General features: G+C 43.2%; 1 protein-coding gene across 2 annotated transcripts; it reads left to right on the forward strand.

Annotated features, from left to right (window-relative positions):
- Positions 1 to 7,095: 7,095 nt before the first annotated feature.
- Positions 7,096 to 19,472, forward strand: Slc46a3 (solute carrier family 46 member 3). Of its 2 annotated transcripts, XM_048341580.1 has the most exons (7): positions 7,096 to 7,243; positions 8,767 to 8,979; positions 13,237 to 14,107; positions 15,021 to 15,104; positions 16,744 to 16,900; positions 17,956 to 18,059; positions 19,461 to 19,472. In XM_048341580.1, the coding sequence occupies exons 2-6, from the start codon at positions 8,791 to 8,793 to the stop codon at positions 18,038 to 18,040; spliced, it is 1,386 nt and encodes a 461-aa protein (XP_048197537.1). In that variant the 5' UTR covers positions 7,096 to 7,243; positions 8,767 to 8,790; the 3' UTR covers positions 18,041 to 18,059; positions 19,461 to 19,472. The 2 variants fall into 2 exon arrangements, with proteins under 2 accessions (XP_048197537.1, XP_048197536.1); XM_048341579.1 differs by lacking the exon at positions 19,461 to 19,472 and having other exon boundaries at positions 17,956 to 18,630.
- Positions 19,473 to 19,827: the final 355 nt, after the last annotated feature.

Consider the following 19,827-nt stretch of genomic DNA (forward strand, 5'->3'; position numbering starts at 1 on the left):
ATACGTTATGTTGTGGAACCCAATCTGCAGGATTGGTTTTAGAATCCTCTGATTCTCCAAATCTGTACACACTCAAATACATTGCCTCAAATAGTGTAATACTTTCATTTAATTGTATATCTGTAATAATTTCCTGAACAATTTCCACTTGTATACTTCAAGTCATCACTAAATGACTTCCCATACCTAATATAATGTAATTGTTAATGTAAATAGTTGTTATATTGTCTTGGTTAGGGAATAATGAAAAGAAAAAAGTCTACATATGTTCAGCACAGATGAAATTTTCTCTGTGTGTGTATGTGTATGTGAGTGAATGTTAGGGCTTGAACTCACCCTGAGCACTGTCTCTGAGATTTTTTTTGTGTGTGTGTCTCAAGTCCGTACTCTGCAACTTGAGCATCAGCTCCACTTCTGGTGTTTTGCTAGTTATTTGGATATGAGAGTCTCATGGACTTTCCTTCCTTGGCTGGCTTTGAGTGATGATCCCAGCTTCCCAAGTAGCTAGGATTTCAGGTGTGAGCCACCAGCACCCAACTCTGTTTTCAGAATATTTTTAATACACAATTAGGCAAAACTGGGCATGTACAACTCACAGATGCAACACACACATACACACACACACACACACTGTACTTACTGATCTTTTCTTGGTTACATGAAGATTTTCTGCCTGTATTATTAGCGTTACAAGGAGTTAGAGAGAGCCACCGTGATTCAGAGTGAGTGTGAATCCTGACAAGATAAATTCTATCTCTCTTACTTTGAAAACACACAAAGTTAGGGCTCCCCTTATGTGATCTAGGGTGGTTGGGTGGCATGACTGCCCAGTTTCCTAACTCCAGGGAAGGTGGTACCCTTAAGGATGTAAGTAGTTGTTGTATCCTGGTCACCCAGGACTCAAACTCATAACAACCAAAACACCAGCACTCAGTGGATCAGGCTATGAGTCTGTACTTAGCTGTGCACAGCGTCTGCTCTCCACCATTGGGATGGTAAAGAACAGCAATGAGCCACCACAGGGCTGGGTTTTTAAAGGTAGAAGCTATGCTTTCTACAGCAGGTGGTCATGTAGCACAGACTTGGGGTCAATGCAGGGGGTCAGAGCAAGTCATAAATGGGCTAAGCAAGCCATTTACAGAAGCAGAATTTTGAGGTCAGGCTGATCTAATAACCTTATCCTAAAAATTGTTACCATGTTCCCCTAATATCAACTGAGCAAGCATGCGAAGGCTAAAACAATCCAGTACTCAATCCTAAATTGACCAATCTGACAGTCTCCATGGCATTTCTGTAACTACTACTATGATTTTTTCTATAATCTATTACTATGATCACTTTTACAATAGTTACTATGGTTGCTACCTAGGTATAGAGAGGAACAAGGGCTATTTATATTTTTAAATGTCAAACTACAAGGAACTAGTCTCACGGGTGGGGTGCAGCTCTCTAGCATGGAGTCACCAAAATGGAGTTACAGAAGCTAAAAATAAACTCTAATAAGACAGTGAAATTTTATAAGCCCCATTATTTCTAGGAGCTCAGGGGGCTATGCTTTTCCTTGGTTTTCACAGTAGTAAAGTCTGAGTAATGATGGAAGCAGCTGTTGGCATGTAGAGAAGAGAGATTATTTTACCTCCCTGAGGCATGTACATGGACCTACGCTTCTCCTACTTGAAAATACCTTGAGCTTCTCCACTGCTTCCTAAAAACTGCACTTCCTATTATGAAAAGAATGGAAACCACAGCAACTGTGGAGCCTGTGTTTTACTTTCCATCCATACCAGAGGGCAATGGATGTGTCTTTCAAGATTGACCCAGTCAGGCTGGGAATGTGGCCTAGTGGTAAAATGCTTGCCTTGTATACATGAAGCCCTGGGTTTGATTCCTCAGTACCACATATATAGAAAAAGCCAGAAGTGGTGCTGTGGCTCAAGTGGTAGAGTGCTAGCCTTGAGCAAAAAGAAGGCACGGACAGTGCTCAGGCCCTGAGTTCAAGCCCCAGGACTGGCAAAAAAAAAAAAAAAAAGAAAAAAGAAAAAAAAAAGAAAAGAAAAAAGAAAAAAAGAGTGACCCAGTCCTTTCACTATTGGTTTCAGTTTTCTTGTGGCCAAAGTCCACGGTTGGCCTGGAAGACCTTTGCAGATTTGAGCTTTCCTATTTGTGAGTCTGGTTTCAATTAGATCAATCCAAGCAACCCAAAAGTTCAGCTGAGTTCCTCATTTAATTTCACAATACTTATTTTTCCTAACAGAATTTGTTTTTTTAGATAAAGGGCTCACAATTGCTTATCTGTAGTTATCTGACTTATCTTGGATCCTCTGTGACAGTTTAACAGTGGCATTCTTCCATGGGTTGTTGATTCAACTTTAAAACTTGGAGACTCACAGTTTCATACCTGTAATCCTAGCTGATGGGAGGCTGAGAATGAAGGATGGTGGTTCCAGGCCAGCCTAGATGTAAAAGCCCAGACAACATTGACTCAGTGGAAGGATACTAGACATGGCTGTTCAGCTATCTCATCATCCCATCTACAGTTGAAAGCTTGAAACAGTCAGATCTTGGTCCCACTGCACACCCAGGCAGGAAGCAAGACTCTACCTCAAAAATAAAAATCAATGCATGTGCGCGCACACACACGCAAATATGGGGCTGAAAGTTTAGCTGAAATAAGGTCCTGAGTTGAAACTGCTAAAGGGTACAAGTAGTTCATGCCTGTAGGCTTAGCTACTCAAGAGGCTGAGATATGAGAAGTGTGGTTAGTACCAGCCCCAGGAAGGAAAAGTCCAAGAGATTCTTATCTCCAATTAACCAACAAAAAGCAAGAAGTGGAAGTGTGGCTCAAGGGGTACAGCACCAGTTTTGAGTTCAAGTTCTAATACAAACAACAAAACAGTTTTCCTTCCTCATTAACTATCGTTTGCCATTAATTAAACTTTTTCTGACTACAATTAATGCATATATATTATTGAGAATATGGAGAATACAGAAATTAGCCTATATAATTTAATGATGTATAAAAATCAGTGATTTCTTTTTTTTTTTTTTTGGCCAGTCCTGGGCCTTGGACTCAGGGCCTGACCACTGTCCCTGGCTTCTTCCCGCTCAAGGCTAGCACTCTGCCACTTGAGCCACAGCACCACTTCTGGCCATTTTCTATATATGTGGTGCTGGGGAATTGAGCCCAGGGCTTTATGTATATGAGGCAAGCACTCTTGACACTAGGCCAAATCCCCAGCCCCCAGTGATCTTATCTCTCAGAGGTAATTGCTATTATCATTATATATAATATAATTATATGAGCTTTTTCTATACATTCATATGTATTCTAATTTTAGAAGGTTAGGATATACTATATAGTTTTTATGTTTTTTACCATTTAATAGCATAGTAAGAAACTTTTCCTTATAAGTATACTAGCCTTTGAAACAAAGATATATATATATATATATATATATATATTTCCACTATGGTTTTATGTATGTATGTTTATACTTACAGTTTTAAATTAGTAAATATTTAGGTATTTTTAAAGTAAATCTTTTGAAAAAATCCAATTAAATTAATTAATCTATAAATTTATATTATTCACTTGCTAGGGAATATATTATAATTCTAGCACCTATTATTTAAGTTAGTACGCTGAAAAAGTTCATAAAATTGCTCTTTACTAGCAGTGTGTGATTTCTTGTTTATTTCACTTTAGGTTAGCTGAATAAATTTTATCTAAAAACAAAATCTTTGCTCATGTAGAAGATAAAAATATCTTAATTGTTTTCCTAAGGTATGTTTATTTGGTTACTAATGTGACTAAATGTTTTTCACCTCCTTTTCTAGTGGAAAATAACATTTCAGATAGAATTACAGTTTGGTATTTCACATTTAAGCTTCTTGTTTTATGAAAAAAAATGCTTCCCTCTCTGTTATTATTACATATTACATACTGCATGTTATATGAATAGTTTGTAATCATAGATCACTGAATCTCTAGCTCATGTTTGTGTTATATTTATTCAGCAAAACAGAATATTTTCATAAACACAGTCTCCCTAGTAAAATAAATCTGGAAGCCAGGCACTGGCAGGTCACTCCTGTAATCCTCGCTACTCAGGAGGCTGAGATCTGAGGATCACAGTTCAAAGCCAGCCCAGGCAAGAACATATGGGAGACTCTTCTCTCCAATTAACCACCAGAAAACCGAAGTGGAGCTGTGGCTCAAAATGATAGAGTACTAGTTTTAAGCAAAACAAAACAAAACAAAACAAAACCAACCAAAAAAACTCAAGGACAGAGCCTGGGCCCTGAGTTCAAGTCCCACAACCTACAAAACAAATAAACCAAATAATTATTCTCTGTGGCTCCCAAAGGCAGATTTACAACTCTATAACTTGGGAGTATTAACAAAACCACCTAATTATATTCATTTGACCAAGATTTTCTCTGACAGCTACTGTTCAACAGTCATGTGATGAAGAGTTCCTCTGGACAGTCACATGTGGACATGGTCAAGGGTGGGCTAGCTATAGCCCCATGTGCATGGAGCATACATTCCAGTGTAGATAGAGGTGACCTAAAGATACTAACAAGCAAAAGAACATACCATGGGAAGTATTATAAGAAATTGAACAAGAAGTTATAAAGCTAGAAAATAGTAAAAAAAAGATAATTCACTTCCCTGCTGCTCAAAGAAACATTTAAGCTAACACCTAAAAGAAGGTGTTCCATTGAGCTGGAAATGTAATCCCCAAAGTCATAGGCTAATGGAATTCGGAGGGAGGATGTGGAAGGTGATTAGGTTGGATGAGGTCATGAGGATGAGCCCATATGATGGCACTAAGTGATTTTATAGGAAGAGGGAAACCCAGAATATACCCGAGATAAACTATTTGACTCTCGCCATATAATACTGACTGCCACCTAATAATGTATCAAGAATAGCCTCATCAGGTGCCAGAGCCATGCTTTTGGACTTCTCAGCCTCCAGAACCATGAGTCAAATACATTTTTTTAATATATACGCTATCCAGTCTCAAGTAGTTTGTTACAGCAACAGAAAAAGATCTCAGACTGATTGGAAGGAAAGGGGTAGTGATCCTGATGGAAGAGTGAGTTTTGCTGGCTGTGTATTCTAATGTGCATGTCATTATATTCTGATTTCAAGGGGGCAGTGAGGGAAAAGTTAAAGAAAATTTTGGCTGCTGTGTAGAAAATGGATTGAAGATGAGAGGTGGAATAACCAGGTAAGAAACTACAGGAATAGAGATGAGAGACAATGGTGACTTGGGGTAGGGAGCTAGAGATGGAAGGGGATGAACTAATCCTCTAAGACGACCTACATTGTGGAATCATGATTGCAGGACTTTACATTATTCTGCTTGTGTTCAACCCTTCTCTCCTTCACCCAAACCCATTAAAGAATGGACTCACTTCTTTAAGCAGGAAACCTAGTGACCAGATTGTCCTCTCTAAATTGCCAGAGAGTAATACTATGTGTGTGACCAAATGAGGTTAAATTCACATCAAAACATTACTGAATTTCACTGGTAGTAATGGGGAATAAAATCATGCTTACATTATTACACAAATAAATTACATCTTCAATTTGGCTGTGAGAGTCCAGTCTCTGCGTTCTCCTTTTCCTGTGAAGTAAGGCCTTCCAGGTGCTTACTTAGTCTAAATGAGTTAGTCCTACTTGTCCTGCTAGTCCTGCTTGGTACAGGAAAGAAACCAGGAAATCAGATGGCTCTCCTTAGGAGAAAGTGTAGGAAACAGAAAACCCAGCTGTCAAAAGTGTGAACATCATAGCGATGGTCACTCTCCACTGGGGGACTCTGAATTTCAGGTAACAAGTCTAGTAGGCATTTTCATTACAGTTAAACAGCTGTTTCTCTTAAGGGAGCCCAAAGCCCAAGGTGCTGGATGTCCAACCTCCTCACTCCATCCTAGGTGACTCTCCCCTAGGATAAGGCCAGTTGTGCACCACCACCATCACCTCAATCACTACCATAACTGCCATCACCATTGTCCATCATGGTAGATTTCTTTATAGGACCCCTATTAAGCATTTCTGACAACTGAACTTCCATCAGACCATTTCAGCTTATTAGAAGTGTTGTAATAATTCACAGACTTAAAGAGAAACAGAACTCCCTCCCCTTCCCTCTCTCCCTCCCTCCCTTCCTTCCTTTTTGTGTTGGTACTACAGTTTGGCCTGGGTACTGTTCCTTAGCTTTTGCTCCAGATTGGCACTCTACTACTTGAGCCAAACCTTTACTTACTGCCTTTGGGTAGTAAATTGGAGATAAAGAGTCTCACAGACTTTTCAGCCCAGGCTAGCTTCAAACCAGCCTGAGATCCTCATATCTCAGCCTCCTGAGTAGCTAGAATTACAGGCATGAGCCACAGGTCCCCAGCTTTTCAGAACGTCTGATTATAAAGGGGCTGTCCTTGTCCCTTTGTATATGCCAACCTCCTCTCCAGTCCTGGGCCTTGGACTCAGGGCCTGAGCACCATCCCTGGCTTCTTCCCGCTCAAGGCTAGCACTCTGCCACCTGAGCCACAGCGCCCCTTCTGGCCGTTTTCCACATATGTGATGCTGGGGAATCGAACCAAGAGCTTCCTGTGTAGGAGGCAAGCACAAGTCTTGCCACTGGGCCATATTCCCAGCCCTGTCTGTTGGGTTTTTGTCCAAGCGGGATGCTACAGGAAAACTGCACTCCAAAAGATCCTTGATGGTTGGTTAGTTTTGCAATTGGGGGGTGGGGGTGTGGGGGAGTCGGAGAAGAGGAGAGGGACACACACACACACGCGCGCACACACACACACACACACACACACACACACACACACACACACACACAACACAAACGCGCGCGCGCTTTGCAACTGCGGAACTGGTAAGTGAGACAGCTCGCAATTTAACCTCTCCATCCCCCGCGGCCGGGGTTAGAGGAAGATACAGCCCCAACCTTCGGAGAGTGACATGTAGCTGGACCAATCGGTGCAGAAGCTTCGGCCACAGGGCCCAATCCGAAGAAAGCTAGGTAGTATTGTGTCCGCGCAGGCCCCGCCTTCCTCCCCGGCAGGCGGCGATGTTTTGGGGACTCGGGCGGCTGCGTCACCGCAGAGCTGGGCCTGGCCACTGACCCGCAGACTGCGCCATCGAGACCCGGGACCTCCGGAGCGGGCCGAGACCAAGTCCCAGGGCGCGGAGGAGCCAAGGGCGGCGCAGTGAACGTCGCAGGTGTCACTCGGGACGCTGGGAGTGCGGATGCCTGGGTTTGCTTTAAAATAGGGCTAGAATGTCCCCAGCAGGTCGAGGTCATCCGGACTCACCCCGCCCTCCCCTGCGCTGGCTGCGTACCCCTCCCCACCGCGGCACCCCCAGCCTGCATTCCTAGCCCGTGCCCCCAGCCCGGCACCCCCAGCCCGCATTCCTAGCCCGTGCCCCCAGCCCGGCACCCCCAGCCCGCACCCCGGTACCACAGCCCGGCACCCAGCCCGCGCCCCAGCCCGCACCCCAGCCCGCACCCCCAGCCCGCACCCGGGCACCCCAGCCTGCGGCCGCAGCCCACACCCCAGCCGCGCGCCCGGCTGCTAACCCGCCCTGGTCCCGGAGTCCTCCACCCCAGTGGGCGCCGCGCCCGCTCCGCTCAGGGCATCCGAGGAAAACGGCTCCTCAAAAGGGTCCGACCTGCAGCGTAGCCTGACAGGAAGACCATAGTCACGGGGTGAGGTTTTTAAACTGGTAGTAATCTTATTCCCATTGCGGAACTGCTTTACTTACTTTTTTTTTTTTTTTTTTTTTTTTGTCGGTCCTAGGGCTTGAACTCAGTGCCTGGGCGCTGCCCACTCTTTTGTTTTTTTCCCCCCTCGAGGTTAGCGCTCTGTCACTGGAATCACAGCCCCACTTCAGGCTTTTTGGTATCTAACCTGAGATAAGAGTCTCCTGGACTTTCCTGCCTTGGCTGGCTTCAAAGTGCCGTATCTTTGGACCTCATCCTCCTGAGCAGCTAGGATTACAAGCGCGAGGCATTAATGCCTGGCCGGGAACTGTTTTTAAAAAGCCTCTTTGTGTGTGTGTGTGTGTGTGTGTGTGTGTGTGTGTGTGTGCCAGTCCTGGTGTTTGAACTCGGCCTGGGCATTGTCCCCGAGTTTCTTTCACTCAAGGCTAGCACTCTACCACTTGGGGCACAGCGCCACTTCCGGGCTTCATACAAGCTAGGCAAGCACTCTACCTCTAACCCACATTCCCAGCCCATTGCTCTGTCCTTTCACATGCACGGAAATAACAACAGTTGTATCTGTCCCATCCCAAGAGAAACTTCACTGCTTACCATATGGAAAGCAAATGGTAACATCTGTGACAAGAATGAAGCCATCTAACCAGTGAACTCAGTAAGGTTAATGCTAAGAATTATTTAAAGGTGGGCTGTGAGTCATAAAAGGTCCTAGTTGGGGGAGGAGGGAACGAGGGAGGAGGTAACAGACAGTACAAGAAATGTACCTAAGGCCTAACATATGAAACTGTAACCTCTCTGTACATCACTTTGACAATAAATAAGAAAAAAAAATAAAAGGTCCTAGCTTTCCAAAGAGCAAATGTGACAGTCATGGGGTATGAAATCGATGCAAAGGATACAATTCTACAAATGTTTGGTCAATGTTTATGCCACAAAATTACCCTAACTCCTGTGTCTTTGAAGGTCTAGGCTCTGGGAGAAGAATGCAGCAATTACTTCTCCCTCTCTCCTTCCTTTCTGATAGAATTCAGCCACCTACTCTAGCAATATGAAGATCTCATTTGTGGAACCTGCCATTCTCCTGAATGCATTTTCTATGATGCTGAACCTTCCCCTGACGTCACAATATGTGTACAGGAGAATCTGGGAAGAAACTGGCAACTACAGCTTTACATCCAATAACAATATTTCTGAGTGTGAGAAAAACAAAAGCAGCCCAATATTTGCCTTCCGGGAGGTAAGAAAATATCCTTAAAATGTAGTCTGTAGAATGTAAGTGGAGCCTGCACCTGTCATACATCGGCCTTTCAAGGATAACTATCAGGTTCCCAAATCAAAAGGCCTGTGTTGTCATCTCATTTGGAGGTTCCTGACACCTTAATTCTGTTTCTTCCTAGAACCCCCTTCTGTACAACACTAGTTCTTCTCCTTTCTCTTAGAACAATCTCAGCACAGCCAGACCCTGGTGGCTCACACTTGTAATCCTAGCTACTCAGGAGGCTGAGATCTGAGGATCCCAGTTTGAAGCCAGCCCAGGTAATAAAGTCTGTGAAAGTATTATTATAGGTTTTTTTTTTTCCAGAGCTGAGGACCGAACTCAGGGCCTTGCGCTAGCCTGGCAGGTGCTCTTCTGCTGAGCTAAATCCCCAGTCCTTGAAACTATTATTTCCAGTTAACTAGCAGAAGTGTGGCCCAAATAGTAAGAGTACCAACCTTGAGTGATAAGCCAAGTAAGAGCACAAGGCCCCAAGTTCAAGCCTCGGGCACTGGCAAAAAAAAAAAAAAGGAGGAAGAAGAAGAAACTCTTAGCATACTCATTTCCTCTGGGGTGGTCTCTCTTGGCCCTAAATTTAAAAAAAAATTAATATTGAACTGAGTCTTGCTGGAAGGGTCTATGTGGTAGAACTATAGAGGAAACATTAGATCTACCTCTCTCCCATCCTTCTGTGGCATCTATGTGTCCCAGTTTTCAGAAAGTGGACTGTCACGGAACACTGGGCCAGTGTCTAGTGTCTGTCAGTGGACCGGAGTGAGATAGCACTTGTCACTCTTCATTTAGCGGTGACATCACACTGGCTTTAGCTCCCACCTGTTGAGCTAGATGTGTGGATAGGTGGAGTGAGAAGCACTCACTTTCTGTCCTAGGAAGTACAATTTCGTATTTATTTATGACAGGTGGCACTTCCCTATTCTCCTGGTGGTCGAAGCAGTGTTTCACAAAATTCTACACCTATTTGAATGCAAAGGTTCCATCCAGATTTAGGAACACTTTCCACTTCAAAAAACAAACCACATAATTCTTTTCCTTGGGGCTGCTTTGTGATGGGCAGAGAGCTGCACACCTTCCCAGTCGCAGTGAGCGTTTAAGAGAATTGAGTCACCTCATCTGCTTCAGAGAGGCTCTGTGAAGAGTGATGAGTCTAAGAGGGGAAAAGGGCAGGGGGCCCTAGAAGAAAGACCCAGCCTTTCCCAGGTATCAGGGGGAAGTTGGCTGGGGATAGAATCTGGCCTTACTTATTCCATGAAAGTTATGGTTTCTTGAAACTGATTAATTCTGGGCAGCTATGCAGACAGCAAAGTTTAGGCCTTTGAGCAAGAGCCAAGAGAAAGCCTAAGAGCCTCACCAATTAACCATTGGGAAATCAGAAGTGGCACTGTGGCTCAAAGTGGCAGAGCACTAGCCTTGAGCAAAAAACAAAAACCAACAACAGAAAAAACGCTCAGGGACAGCGCCTAGGCCCTGAGTTCAAGTCCCATGACTGAAAACAACAAAAAAAACCTCCACTTGCCCGTAACCCAGATCTGGTAATGATGATGAGTTCAAGGCCAGCCTGGGAACAGGACAAAGTTGGAAGCCAGAACCTATCTCAAGAAAACAAAACAAAAAGAGTCTCATTGGGGTAGGGGTATAGCTTAGTTATACAACTTGCCTAGCATGTTCAAGGCCAATTGTTTGATTCCCAGCACAGCACAAAAATATGGGGGCAGGGATGTTCATCGGACATCACTCTCAGGACTGAGGCTTCCACAGGCTCAGCACTTCAGTTTGTTTCTGTGCCCCCTTCACCTGTCTTCTTTTCTATCTCTTACAGGAAGTTCAGGAAAAAAATGTCTCTTTTTAATCTGCAGATAGACATAAGTGGGCTAATTCCTGGTCTGGTGTCAACATTCATGCTTTTGTTGAGCAGTGACAGCTACGGAAGAAAACTGCCCATGGTTTTATCATCTATTGGTGCTCTGGCCACCAGCATTTGGCTCTCTTTGCTTTCCTATTTCAAGCCCCATTACACAAGTGTGTGTGTGTGTGAGTATGTTTGAAAATATGGATTCCAGATGAAGAAGTAGTCTATGTACTGAGATGGGGTTAGATAGTAACAGAAAAGGAAGGCCCAGATGTGGGTGGAGTAGAAATGGGAAGAAGAACCAGAACATCTGGTTGAAAAGTAGATCTTATCTACTTGTTCAAGGTGTTCTTGGTGGCCATTTTGACAGGAGATATAGGTGTGCTCAGGAAGTCTCTTTTAGTCAAAATGAAATAGGTAAAACTGAGCACTGACTGTGAGGGCCTTGTGCCAGATGCTGTATGTTTCCTTTAGATTGAACCCTTCCAGCAGCCTGTGAAGTAGGGTCTACCTCATTACCATTCTCAAATAGAGAAGCTATCAAGATTAATAATTTGGTGAGGTCCTATACAACTGGCAGATGACAGAGAACTAGCTATTTTGCAGGGCCTATTGTGGGCCCAGCATTGTTCTGAGAGCTGATGAACCAAGGTGAAGACAAAAAAAAAAAATTAACTGCCCTGTGAAGAGTAGGTTGTAATGGAGACGAAAACATTTGATTTTGTTTGTTTTGGGTGCTGGTATTAGGGCTTGAACTCAGGGCCTAGAGCCTTCTCGACTTTATCGCTTACAGCTAGTGCTCTACCACTTGAGCCATGCCTCCACTTTCAATGTTTTACTGGTTTACTGGAGAGAGAGAGTATTAGAATTGCCCACCCAGGCTGTCTTTAAACTGACATGTTCAGATCTCAGCCTCCTGAGTAGCTAGGACTACAGCTGTGGCTCACTGGAGCACGCTCAATAGTTATTTTTTTTAGTTCATCAATTCTTAGGCTATTTGCCAGATGGTACATCAATAGACCTTAGTTTTCGAAATAAACTTAGTGCCTCTCATTATGAAAATGGCATATACTCTGGAGTGGGCATGGTGGCTCACACCTGTAGTCCCAGCAGCTTTGAGGCAGAGGTACGGGAATCACAGTCTAAGGTAAGCCTGGGCAAAAGTTAGCATGAGACCTATCTGGAAAGCAAAACATTAAAAGCAAAAGCATTGAGAGTGTGAGTCAAGTAGTAGAGCATCTTCGTAGCAACACAAGGCTCCAAGTTCAGTCCTCCATACTAAGAAAAGTAACACAATTATTTCTCTCTGTGTCTCTGTCTCTCTCTCTTTCTCTCTCGTGCTGGTATTGGGGCTTGAAATTAAGACCTGGGCACTCACTGTCCCTTAGCTTTTTGTTTTTGTTTTTGTTTTTTTTTTGGCCAGTCCTGGGCCTTGGACTCAGGGCCTGAGCACTGTCCCTGGCTTCTTCCCGCTCAAGGCTAGCACTCTGCCACTTGAGCCACAGCGCCGCTTCTGGCCGTTTTCTGTATATGTGGTGCTGGGGAATCGAACCTAGGGCCTCATGTATCCGAGGCAGGCACTCTTGCCACTAGGCTATATCCCCAGCCCCTGTCCCTTAGCTTTTTCATTCAAGGCTAGCATTCTACCACTTGAATCACAGCACTTCTTTTGGCTTTTTTGGTGGTTAATTGGAGATAAGAATTTCATAGACTTTCCTGTCTGGGCTGGCTTTGAACCTCATTCTGCAGAGCTCAACCTCCTGAGTAGCTAGGATTATAGATGTGAGCCACTGGTGCACAACATTTTTCTTTATATGAATTCTAGTCCGCAGTGTACATGGTACTTAGCTGACTGCGGCTGATTTTTGTCACCACACTTTGTGGACAGGATAAAGTTTAAGCTGGATCAGAATCCCCATATACCACATACTCCATGGCCCTGATGGATGATAATACCAAGGAAAGTATAGACCATGATATTTGTGTGTGTGTGTGTGTGTGTGTGAGAGAGAGAGAGAGAGAGAGAGAGAGAGAGAGAGAGAAAGAGAGAAACAGAGAGACAGAGAGAGAGAGTGTGTGTCTAGGGCTTGAACTCAGAGACTAAGCTCTGTCCTTGAGCTCTTGTGCTCAAGGCTAGCACTCTACCACTTGAACCACAGCTCCACTTCCATCTTTTTTAGTAGCTTATTGGAGATAAGAGTCTCACAAACTTTCCTGCCTGGGCTGGCTTAGAACGGTGATCCTCAAATTTCCACTTCCTCAGTAGCAAGGATTACAGACATGAGCCATAGATGCCCAGCTAAGACCATGGTATTTCTATGCACATTGTATAAGCCTCTGTAAAACACTGGCTTCTTTTCTATCTCTTACAGGAAGTTCAGGAAAAGATGTCTCTTTTTAATCTGCAGATGGACCTAAGTGGGTTAATTCCTGGTCTGGTGTCAACATTCATGCTTTTGTCGAGCAGTGACAGCTACGGAAGAAAACTGCCCATGGTTTTATCATCTATTGGTGCTCTGGCCACCAGCATCTGGCTCTCTTTGCTTTCCTATTTCACCTTCCCATACCAGCTTCTGATTGCATCTACCTTCATTGGTGCTCTTTGTGGCAACTATACCACATTTTGGGGAGCTTGTTTAGCTTATATAGTAGATCAGTGTAAAGAACACAAACAAAAAACAATCCGAATTGCTATTGTTGACTTTCTGCTTGGAATTGTTTCTGGACTCACGGGACTGGCGTCAGGTTATTTTATAAGAGAATTAGGTTTTGCGTGCTCATTTTTCATTTCTGCTGTCGTTCTTACTGTGAACTTGACCTATATTTTATTTTTCCTCAGTGATCCAATGAAAGAATCTTTATCCCCAAATATTATTATGTCCTGTAGTGAAAGACTTAAAGACCTATTTTACCGAGCTTACCTACTTTTTAAAAATCGTCCAGGTAAACAACGGTCTTTGCTCTGTTTGTTAATCTTTATCACAGTCATTTACTTTTTTGTCATAATTGGAAGCTCCCCAATCTTTTTGCTTTATGAGCTGGCTTCCCCACTCTGCTGGGATGAAGTTCTTATAGGCTACGGGTCCGCTCTAGGTAGTGTCTCTTTTTTGAGTAGTTTTCTAGGAATATGGGCCTTTTCTTATTGCATGGAAGACAGTCACATCGCTTTCATTGGAATCCTTACCACCATGGTAGGAATGGTTATGACTGCCTTTGCCAGATCCACGTTGCTCATGTTTTTAGGTGAGTTACAAATGTAGCCTTGGAGTTGTGTTGGTATGAGATGAATCCAGTGTGTTGAGAGAGAAAAACTTAACATAAAGCTCTCTACTTAACCCACCCTTGTTCGGTGAAAGTTGGAAAGCTAGTTTGCACAAACCAATAAGCTGCAAGCCATTTACTTGGCACAGGGGAGGGATCAGAGGGGAGGGGAGGGTTCCATTCACCCAATAACCAACAACTCCCCAATTTGCATATTTGCCCAATCTGTTTTGGGGGACACTCCATGATTCAGTCCCTCAGTATAGCTTCTGTCAAAGTGAATCGTTCTTTTATTTTTATTTTTTGCTAGTCCTGGCTTGAATTCAGGGCCTGGGCACTGTCCCTGAGCTTCATTTGCTCAAGGCTAGCACTCTACCACTTGAGCCACAGCGCCACTTCTGGCTTTTTCGGTTTGTGTGGTACTGAGGAATTGAACCCAGGGCTTCATGCATGCTGGGCAAGCACTCTACCACTAAGCCACATTCCCAGCCCTATGAACAGTTCTTAAATTGCTACTCATGAGATCCTTTTCCCTAAAACTATTTTAGGACATTTATACAAAATAGATCCAAAAGACTGGGGAAAAAATTCAAGCTGTATAGAGTGGTTGAGCCTGTAATCCTAGCTATATGGGAGGTGGATATTGGGGAGAGTGGGGGCTGCAGTTTAAGGTAAGACTCAGCAAGAAAGAAGTTTGTAAGACTCCATCTCCCCCCGTTTCTGGGTGCAGTGGCATGTGCCTGCCATGCTCAGCCATGTGGTTCCCACAAGCAGGAAGTTTGCAGCCCTAGCTGGCCCAGTGGGTTGAAAAAAGGCCCAACCTTGAAAACGCACTGGCCCTTTATGTTCTAATCTGTCCTAATTTGATTATTAATCCTGTCATTTCCTCGCACAGTGAGAGTGCCATTCCTGTTCACTTTTATGCCCCTCTCTGTGCTGCGATCGATGTTGTCAAAAGTGGTTCTTTCTACTGAACAAGGTGAGTTTAATTTATCTGAGGAACATAATGAATGTGCCAACTTCAATCTGATCTGGGTATGATCAATGTGTGGTACATGCCTGCAAGCCCAGACCTCTGGAGGCTAAAGTGGAAGGATTGCAAATTTGGGACTACATAATGAATTCCAGGCCATAGTGAAAACCTCCTTCAAAACAAAGAATGTTTTACTATATGAGTTATATCTCAATAAAACCAGTAGGAAACAGACTTCTACCTGCTTTGCTTATGAGAGCTGAAATGAACTTGCCAAGTTGTATAGCTCATGTTTGTTTAGCTTTTAGTTTATAAAGACTTCTTTGTTCCTCTTCAGTTCAAGAAAACACAAATATTAACATCCAAAAAATGTACTGCAGTTTATAATGGAAAAGTAAACTTAGACAAGAAAGAGATGAGCAAGAGGGCTTGAGAAACTGCCCAAAGCAGAGAACATGTGGGAACCTAGGCTGAAGAAGTCAAACTAGAAATAATCACACAATTTTATACCTAGTGATGATCTGTGACTTGAGCTGTGCCTCAAGTGGAAGAACGCCAGCCTTGAGTGAAAAAGCCAAGTGAGAGCACAAGGCCTTGCGCTCAGGTCCCAGTACTGGCACAAAAATGAATGAATGAATGAATGAATGAATGGCCAGCCTGTCTTGGATTTTAGACCTGATTGACTGAGGATCATTTTTCTCTGGTGTGAGCTTGGAGTGCACACACAGTCACTGCATGCTTCTTGAACCATGATGACCGGTCTCCTTTTGTAGTTCTATGTAGAAGGCAGGATGAGACCCCTCAGAACCCCCCATCTTCTCCACTGGTAAGGTGCCCCCTGACAGGCTGGGTGAGTAGGCATGAACTCGGTAGCACCACCTTGTAGCACAAACCTTTTCTAGAGCACAGTATACTTCACTGGATGAGTCACTCTGGAGCCCAAGGGTGACTGGACTTTCAGGTCATTCTGCAGGGAAGGATGAGACTTAAGTTGTGGAATGCATGATGGATCACCTGTTTACCTGCAGCTGCCACACCTGCTACAGGTGAGAGGAAGAGGGAAAGGATTTCTTTACCTTCCAAAAGGCCCTTAGTTGGGGCACTGGTGGCTCATATCTGCGTAATCAAGCTACTCAGGAGGCTGAGATGTAAGGATCTCAATGGACTTTCTTGCCTAAAGCTAGAACAGTTCATGAGCCTCTGATCTCCAATAAAACATCAAAAACCCAGAAGTGGAGCTGTGGCTCAAGTGGTAGAGCACCAGCTTTGAGCCAAAAAGCTAAGGGACAGCACCAGGCTCAGAGTTCATGTCTCAGCACTGGTGCATGTATGTGTGCACGTGCATGCACGCACATGCACGTGTGCACACACACATACACCAGGCTTTTAGCAGGCTATCTTGTTAACAAAGCATGTCACTGAAGGTCCCAGGGATGGCAAGCACTAGGAGTAAGTATAGCTTGGCCTGTGGAGGAAACACTGCTGCAGATTTTTTCCCTTTTCCCTATAGTCAAGTCCCGGGCCAGCTGTTTCCATCTCTTCACGTGCCAAATGGTTACGGACTGCTCGTTCACCAAGTCTGACCAGTTTTCTCTCGTTTCATAATTATCCTTTTTTTCTCTCTCCACACCTCTGCCCCATATAGGTGCACTGTTTGCTTGCATTGCTGTCTTAGAAACTCTTAGCGGAGTGGCTGCTGTTTCTTCTTACAATGGGGTTTATTCAGTCACTGTGGCTTGGTTCCCAGGCTTCATTTTTCTGCTGTCTGCTGGTCTGTTACTCATTCCGGCCATCAGTCTATGGTATGTAATTATTTCTAATCATTTTGTCAAAGCTAGATTAAATGAATTTCCTAATTCCACCCATTAAGTGACATTCATGACTAATCTAATTATTTCTTCTAAAACCCTATATTAGCTGGGTACTGGTAGCTCCGGCCTGTAATCGTAGCTACACAAGAGGCTGAGATCTAAGGGATCACAGTTTGAAGCCAACCTGGGCAGAAATGTCTTTGAGACTCTAGTTCCAATTTAAGAAACCAAAGTAAAACTAGAGGTGTGACTCACGTGGTAGGACAACAGCCATGAGCAAGCAAGTAGGGTGAGGGCTCAAGGTCCTGAGTTCAAGCCCTGGTATAAACAAAAACAAACAACAACAGCAACTATCTTAGCTGAATCCTGGTGGCTCAGGCATCCCTAGAAGCCTATCTACTTAGGAGGATGGCCAAGGCTCTCCAGGCAGAATAGTCTAGTAGCTCTATTTCCAAAATAACAGCAAAAAGCAGGGCTGGAAGTGTGGTTCAAGTGGTAGAGCAAGCAAGCAAACACGAGGCCCTGAGTTCAAACATCAGTACTGGCAAAATAAAAATTGCAAACATATAGTGGGTAATTTTATCTTTTATGTATTATTATATATTATTTACTCCAGTATAACCAGATTAACGGTAGTTATCTTTCTAGTAATGCTGTTAATAATAGGCAATGTAAGTAGACTTTTGAGTTTCTTAACTCTATGTGCTTAGTATTTTAAAAATCAAAATTCATAGTTTTAATTTTCTTTAATTTCTTTAATTCTTTAATTCTCCTTGCCTTGGTGGTAGCTTTAGTGGTAACTGTTTTGTGAGGATTCCACGAAGTAGACAGAGTGATAAATAGGGTGTCTTAGGAATTCAGAAGACAAAAATGCTCCCATAGCTTTTGTATTATTTTCAGAATGCTATGCATGTGTCAGCTGGATTCAAAATGCCAGGATGTCTACTAATTTGCATACATTATTAAGATCTGTGTAACCATAGCAACAGTAGACTATGGGTTATTTATGTGACGACTTAATCTCTGTTTTATAATCTTGTTTGCAGTGTTATCAGATGCTTTGGCTGGGAGGAGAAAAGCTATGCACTTCTCATACAGGAAGAGCCTAGTAGCCACACATCAGATGGATGATTGCACGTTTGTCCATAGTGTGAGTTCTGAAGAGCGTAAACTAACTTTCAAGTTAGTGCTTCAATGATGATCAAATTACATACTCTTCTTTCTCCTAAACTGAACTGGCAGACAAACAGCACCCAACTTGACTCCTTCTGGTACTATATACTGAGCACTTTGTGCTCCTTATGCAACGTATTTGCAACACTTTCTGGACTCAAAAGAAACTGATGCTGAAGTGCAGAACGAATCATTAAGGAACTGTGGTAAAGTCAAAAGCAATAATTTCACTGACATACATATTTCTCCCACACTGAAACCAAGGAGAAGTCTTTATCTCAGTTTCACAAATGCAAAATGGGTATCTGACATCGCTCAGGGATTTAGAAGGCATAATGAAACATTACAGTAAATAAGTCACTGATACAGAATACATTTCAGATATGTATAATTCTGCTCATACCTGAGTAATGGTTTGTTGTATAGAGTTCACCAGGGACACTGTTGGTGGTTAAAACATTGAAAGAATACAAAATCTTTACAAGAGAAGCACTTTAAAGAATACATATTTTACACTTGGCAAGTATGGTCATATATTTTATATGTAACACAAAGGGCAGTGGGTAATTAAGATAAATATAATTGTCCTAAAGAAATTTTAAGAACTGAGCAAACAGCTCATCAGGATGTGATGTAACTAATATCATACAGCCAGAATTTATTTTCTACATTTGTAGAAGGATGTCCACATTCCACCAACCCTGGCTGGGAATTCTACCACTCACTTTTCTTTACTCCTTAGATACCTTTCCCACTGTGTGGGGAAATACATTTATAAAACAAGGTCTTGTACTCTACAGTTAATTTTCAGCTGCCAAATGCCGGTAGCTCACGCCTGCCATCCTAGCTACTCAGGAGGCTGAGATCTGTGGACCATAGTTCAAATTAGCCCAGGCAGGAAAGTTCATGAGATTCTTATCTCCAATAAACTACTCAGAAAAAGTTGGAAGTGGGGCTTTGGCTCAAGTGGCAAAAAAAGCTCAGGGACTGTGCCCAGGCCCAGAGTTCGAGCCTCAAGACTGGCAAAAAAATAAAAGAAGAGGAAGAAGAATATTCAGCGGCTGTTACCCAAAGGACAATGATCAAGCTATGACAATCTGACCTCTCCCGTCCCTCAGATTCACCTTAGCCCCAGGAAACACCATGCTGTATTGCACCTCCATATATTTTTATATACTCTCATTTATCTTTTCCTGCCTTACAATTAAAACTGAAGTCTCAGACAAAATATTGGTCTTTTCTTGTGTCACCAGAGTCCTTGACACTCGACAGCAACTCTCAAACTCTGCAGGGACCTCATATTTCTGTACTTTGGCCTGGCATTTTCAGTTGTCCTGTAATTGTTTCCCCTTCCTGACAGTTATTCCCTTTGGGCAAGAGCAATCTCTGATTACTCATTGTATGCTCAATAAATGGATCTAAACTAAGTGACCATAAACCTCTAATTGTAAAAATCCTTTAAAGGTATGCATGCAATGCCTTATAAAGGTAACCATTGCTATCATGCATTAAGCCAGCCCTGCAAACAAACTGAAAATTATGTTAGCCCATGTATTTTTAAGTTCATTTATTTTCTAGGCCCTTCAAGACCTACTTAATGTGACAGAGTCCACAGCAAAATGCAAGTTGCCACATCACATCGCAGCACACCAAAATGAATAGCTATTCTCATACTAACTTCCTCCAGAAGTGCTAAGCCAGGACTCGGGCACAATAGATTTGATTATACAAACATGCCACCAACA

Source organism: Perognathus longimembris, chromosome 3, assembly GCF_023159225.1.
Source record: "Perognathus longimembris pacificus isolate PPM17 chromosome 3, ASM2315922v1, whole genome shotgun sequence".
In the NCBI taxonomy this organism is placed as follows: Eukaryota; Metazoa; Chordata; class Mammalia; order Rodentia; family Heteromyidae; genus Perognathus; species Perognathus longimembris.

What these genes read in the sequence shown, in the direction of transcription:
- Slc46a3 (XM_048341580.1), top strand. Translation starts at nt 8,791, where the DNA reads ATGAAGATCTCATTTGTGGAACCTGCCATTCTCCTGAATGCATTTTCT. An exon ending in CAATATTTGCCTTCCGGGAG is followed by an intron (nt 8,980 to 13,236) that starts GTAAGAAAATAT and finishes TATCTCTTACAG; the next exon opens with GAAGTTCAGGAAAAGATGTC. An exon ending in CACGTTGCTCATGTTTTTAG is followed by an intron (nt 14,108 to 15,020) that starts GTGAGTTACAAA and finishes TTCCTCGCACAG; the next exon opens with TGAGAGTGCCATTCCTGTTC.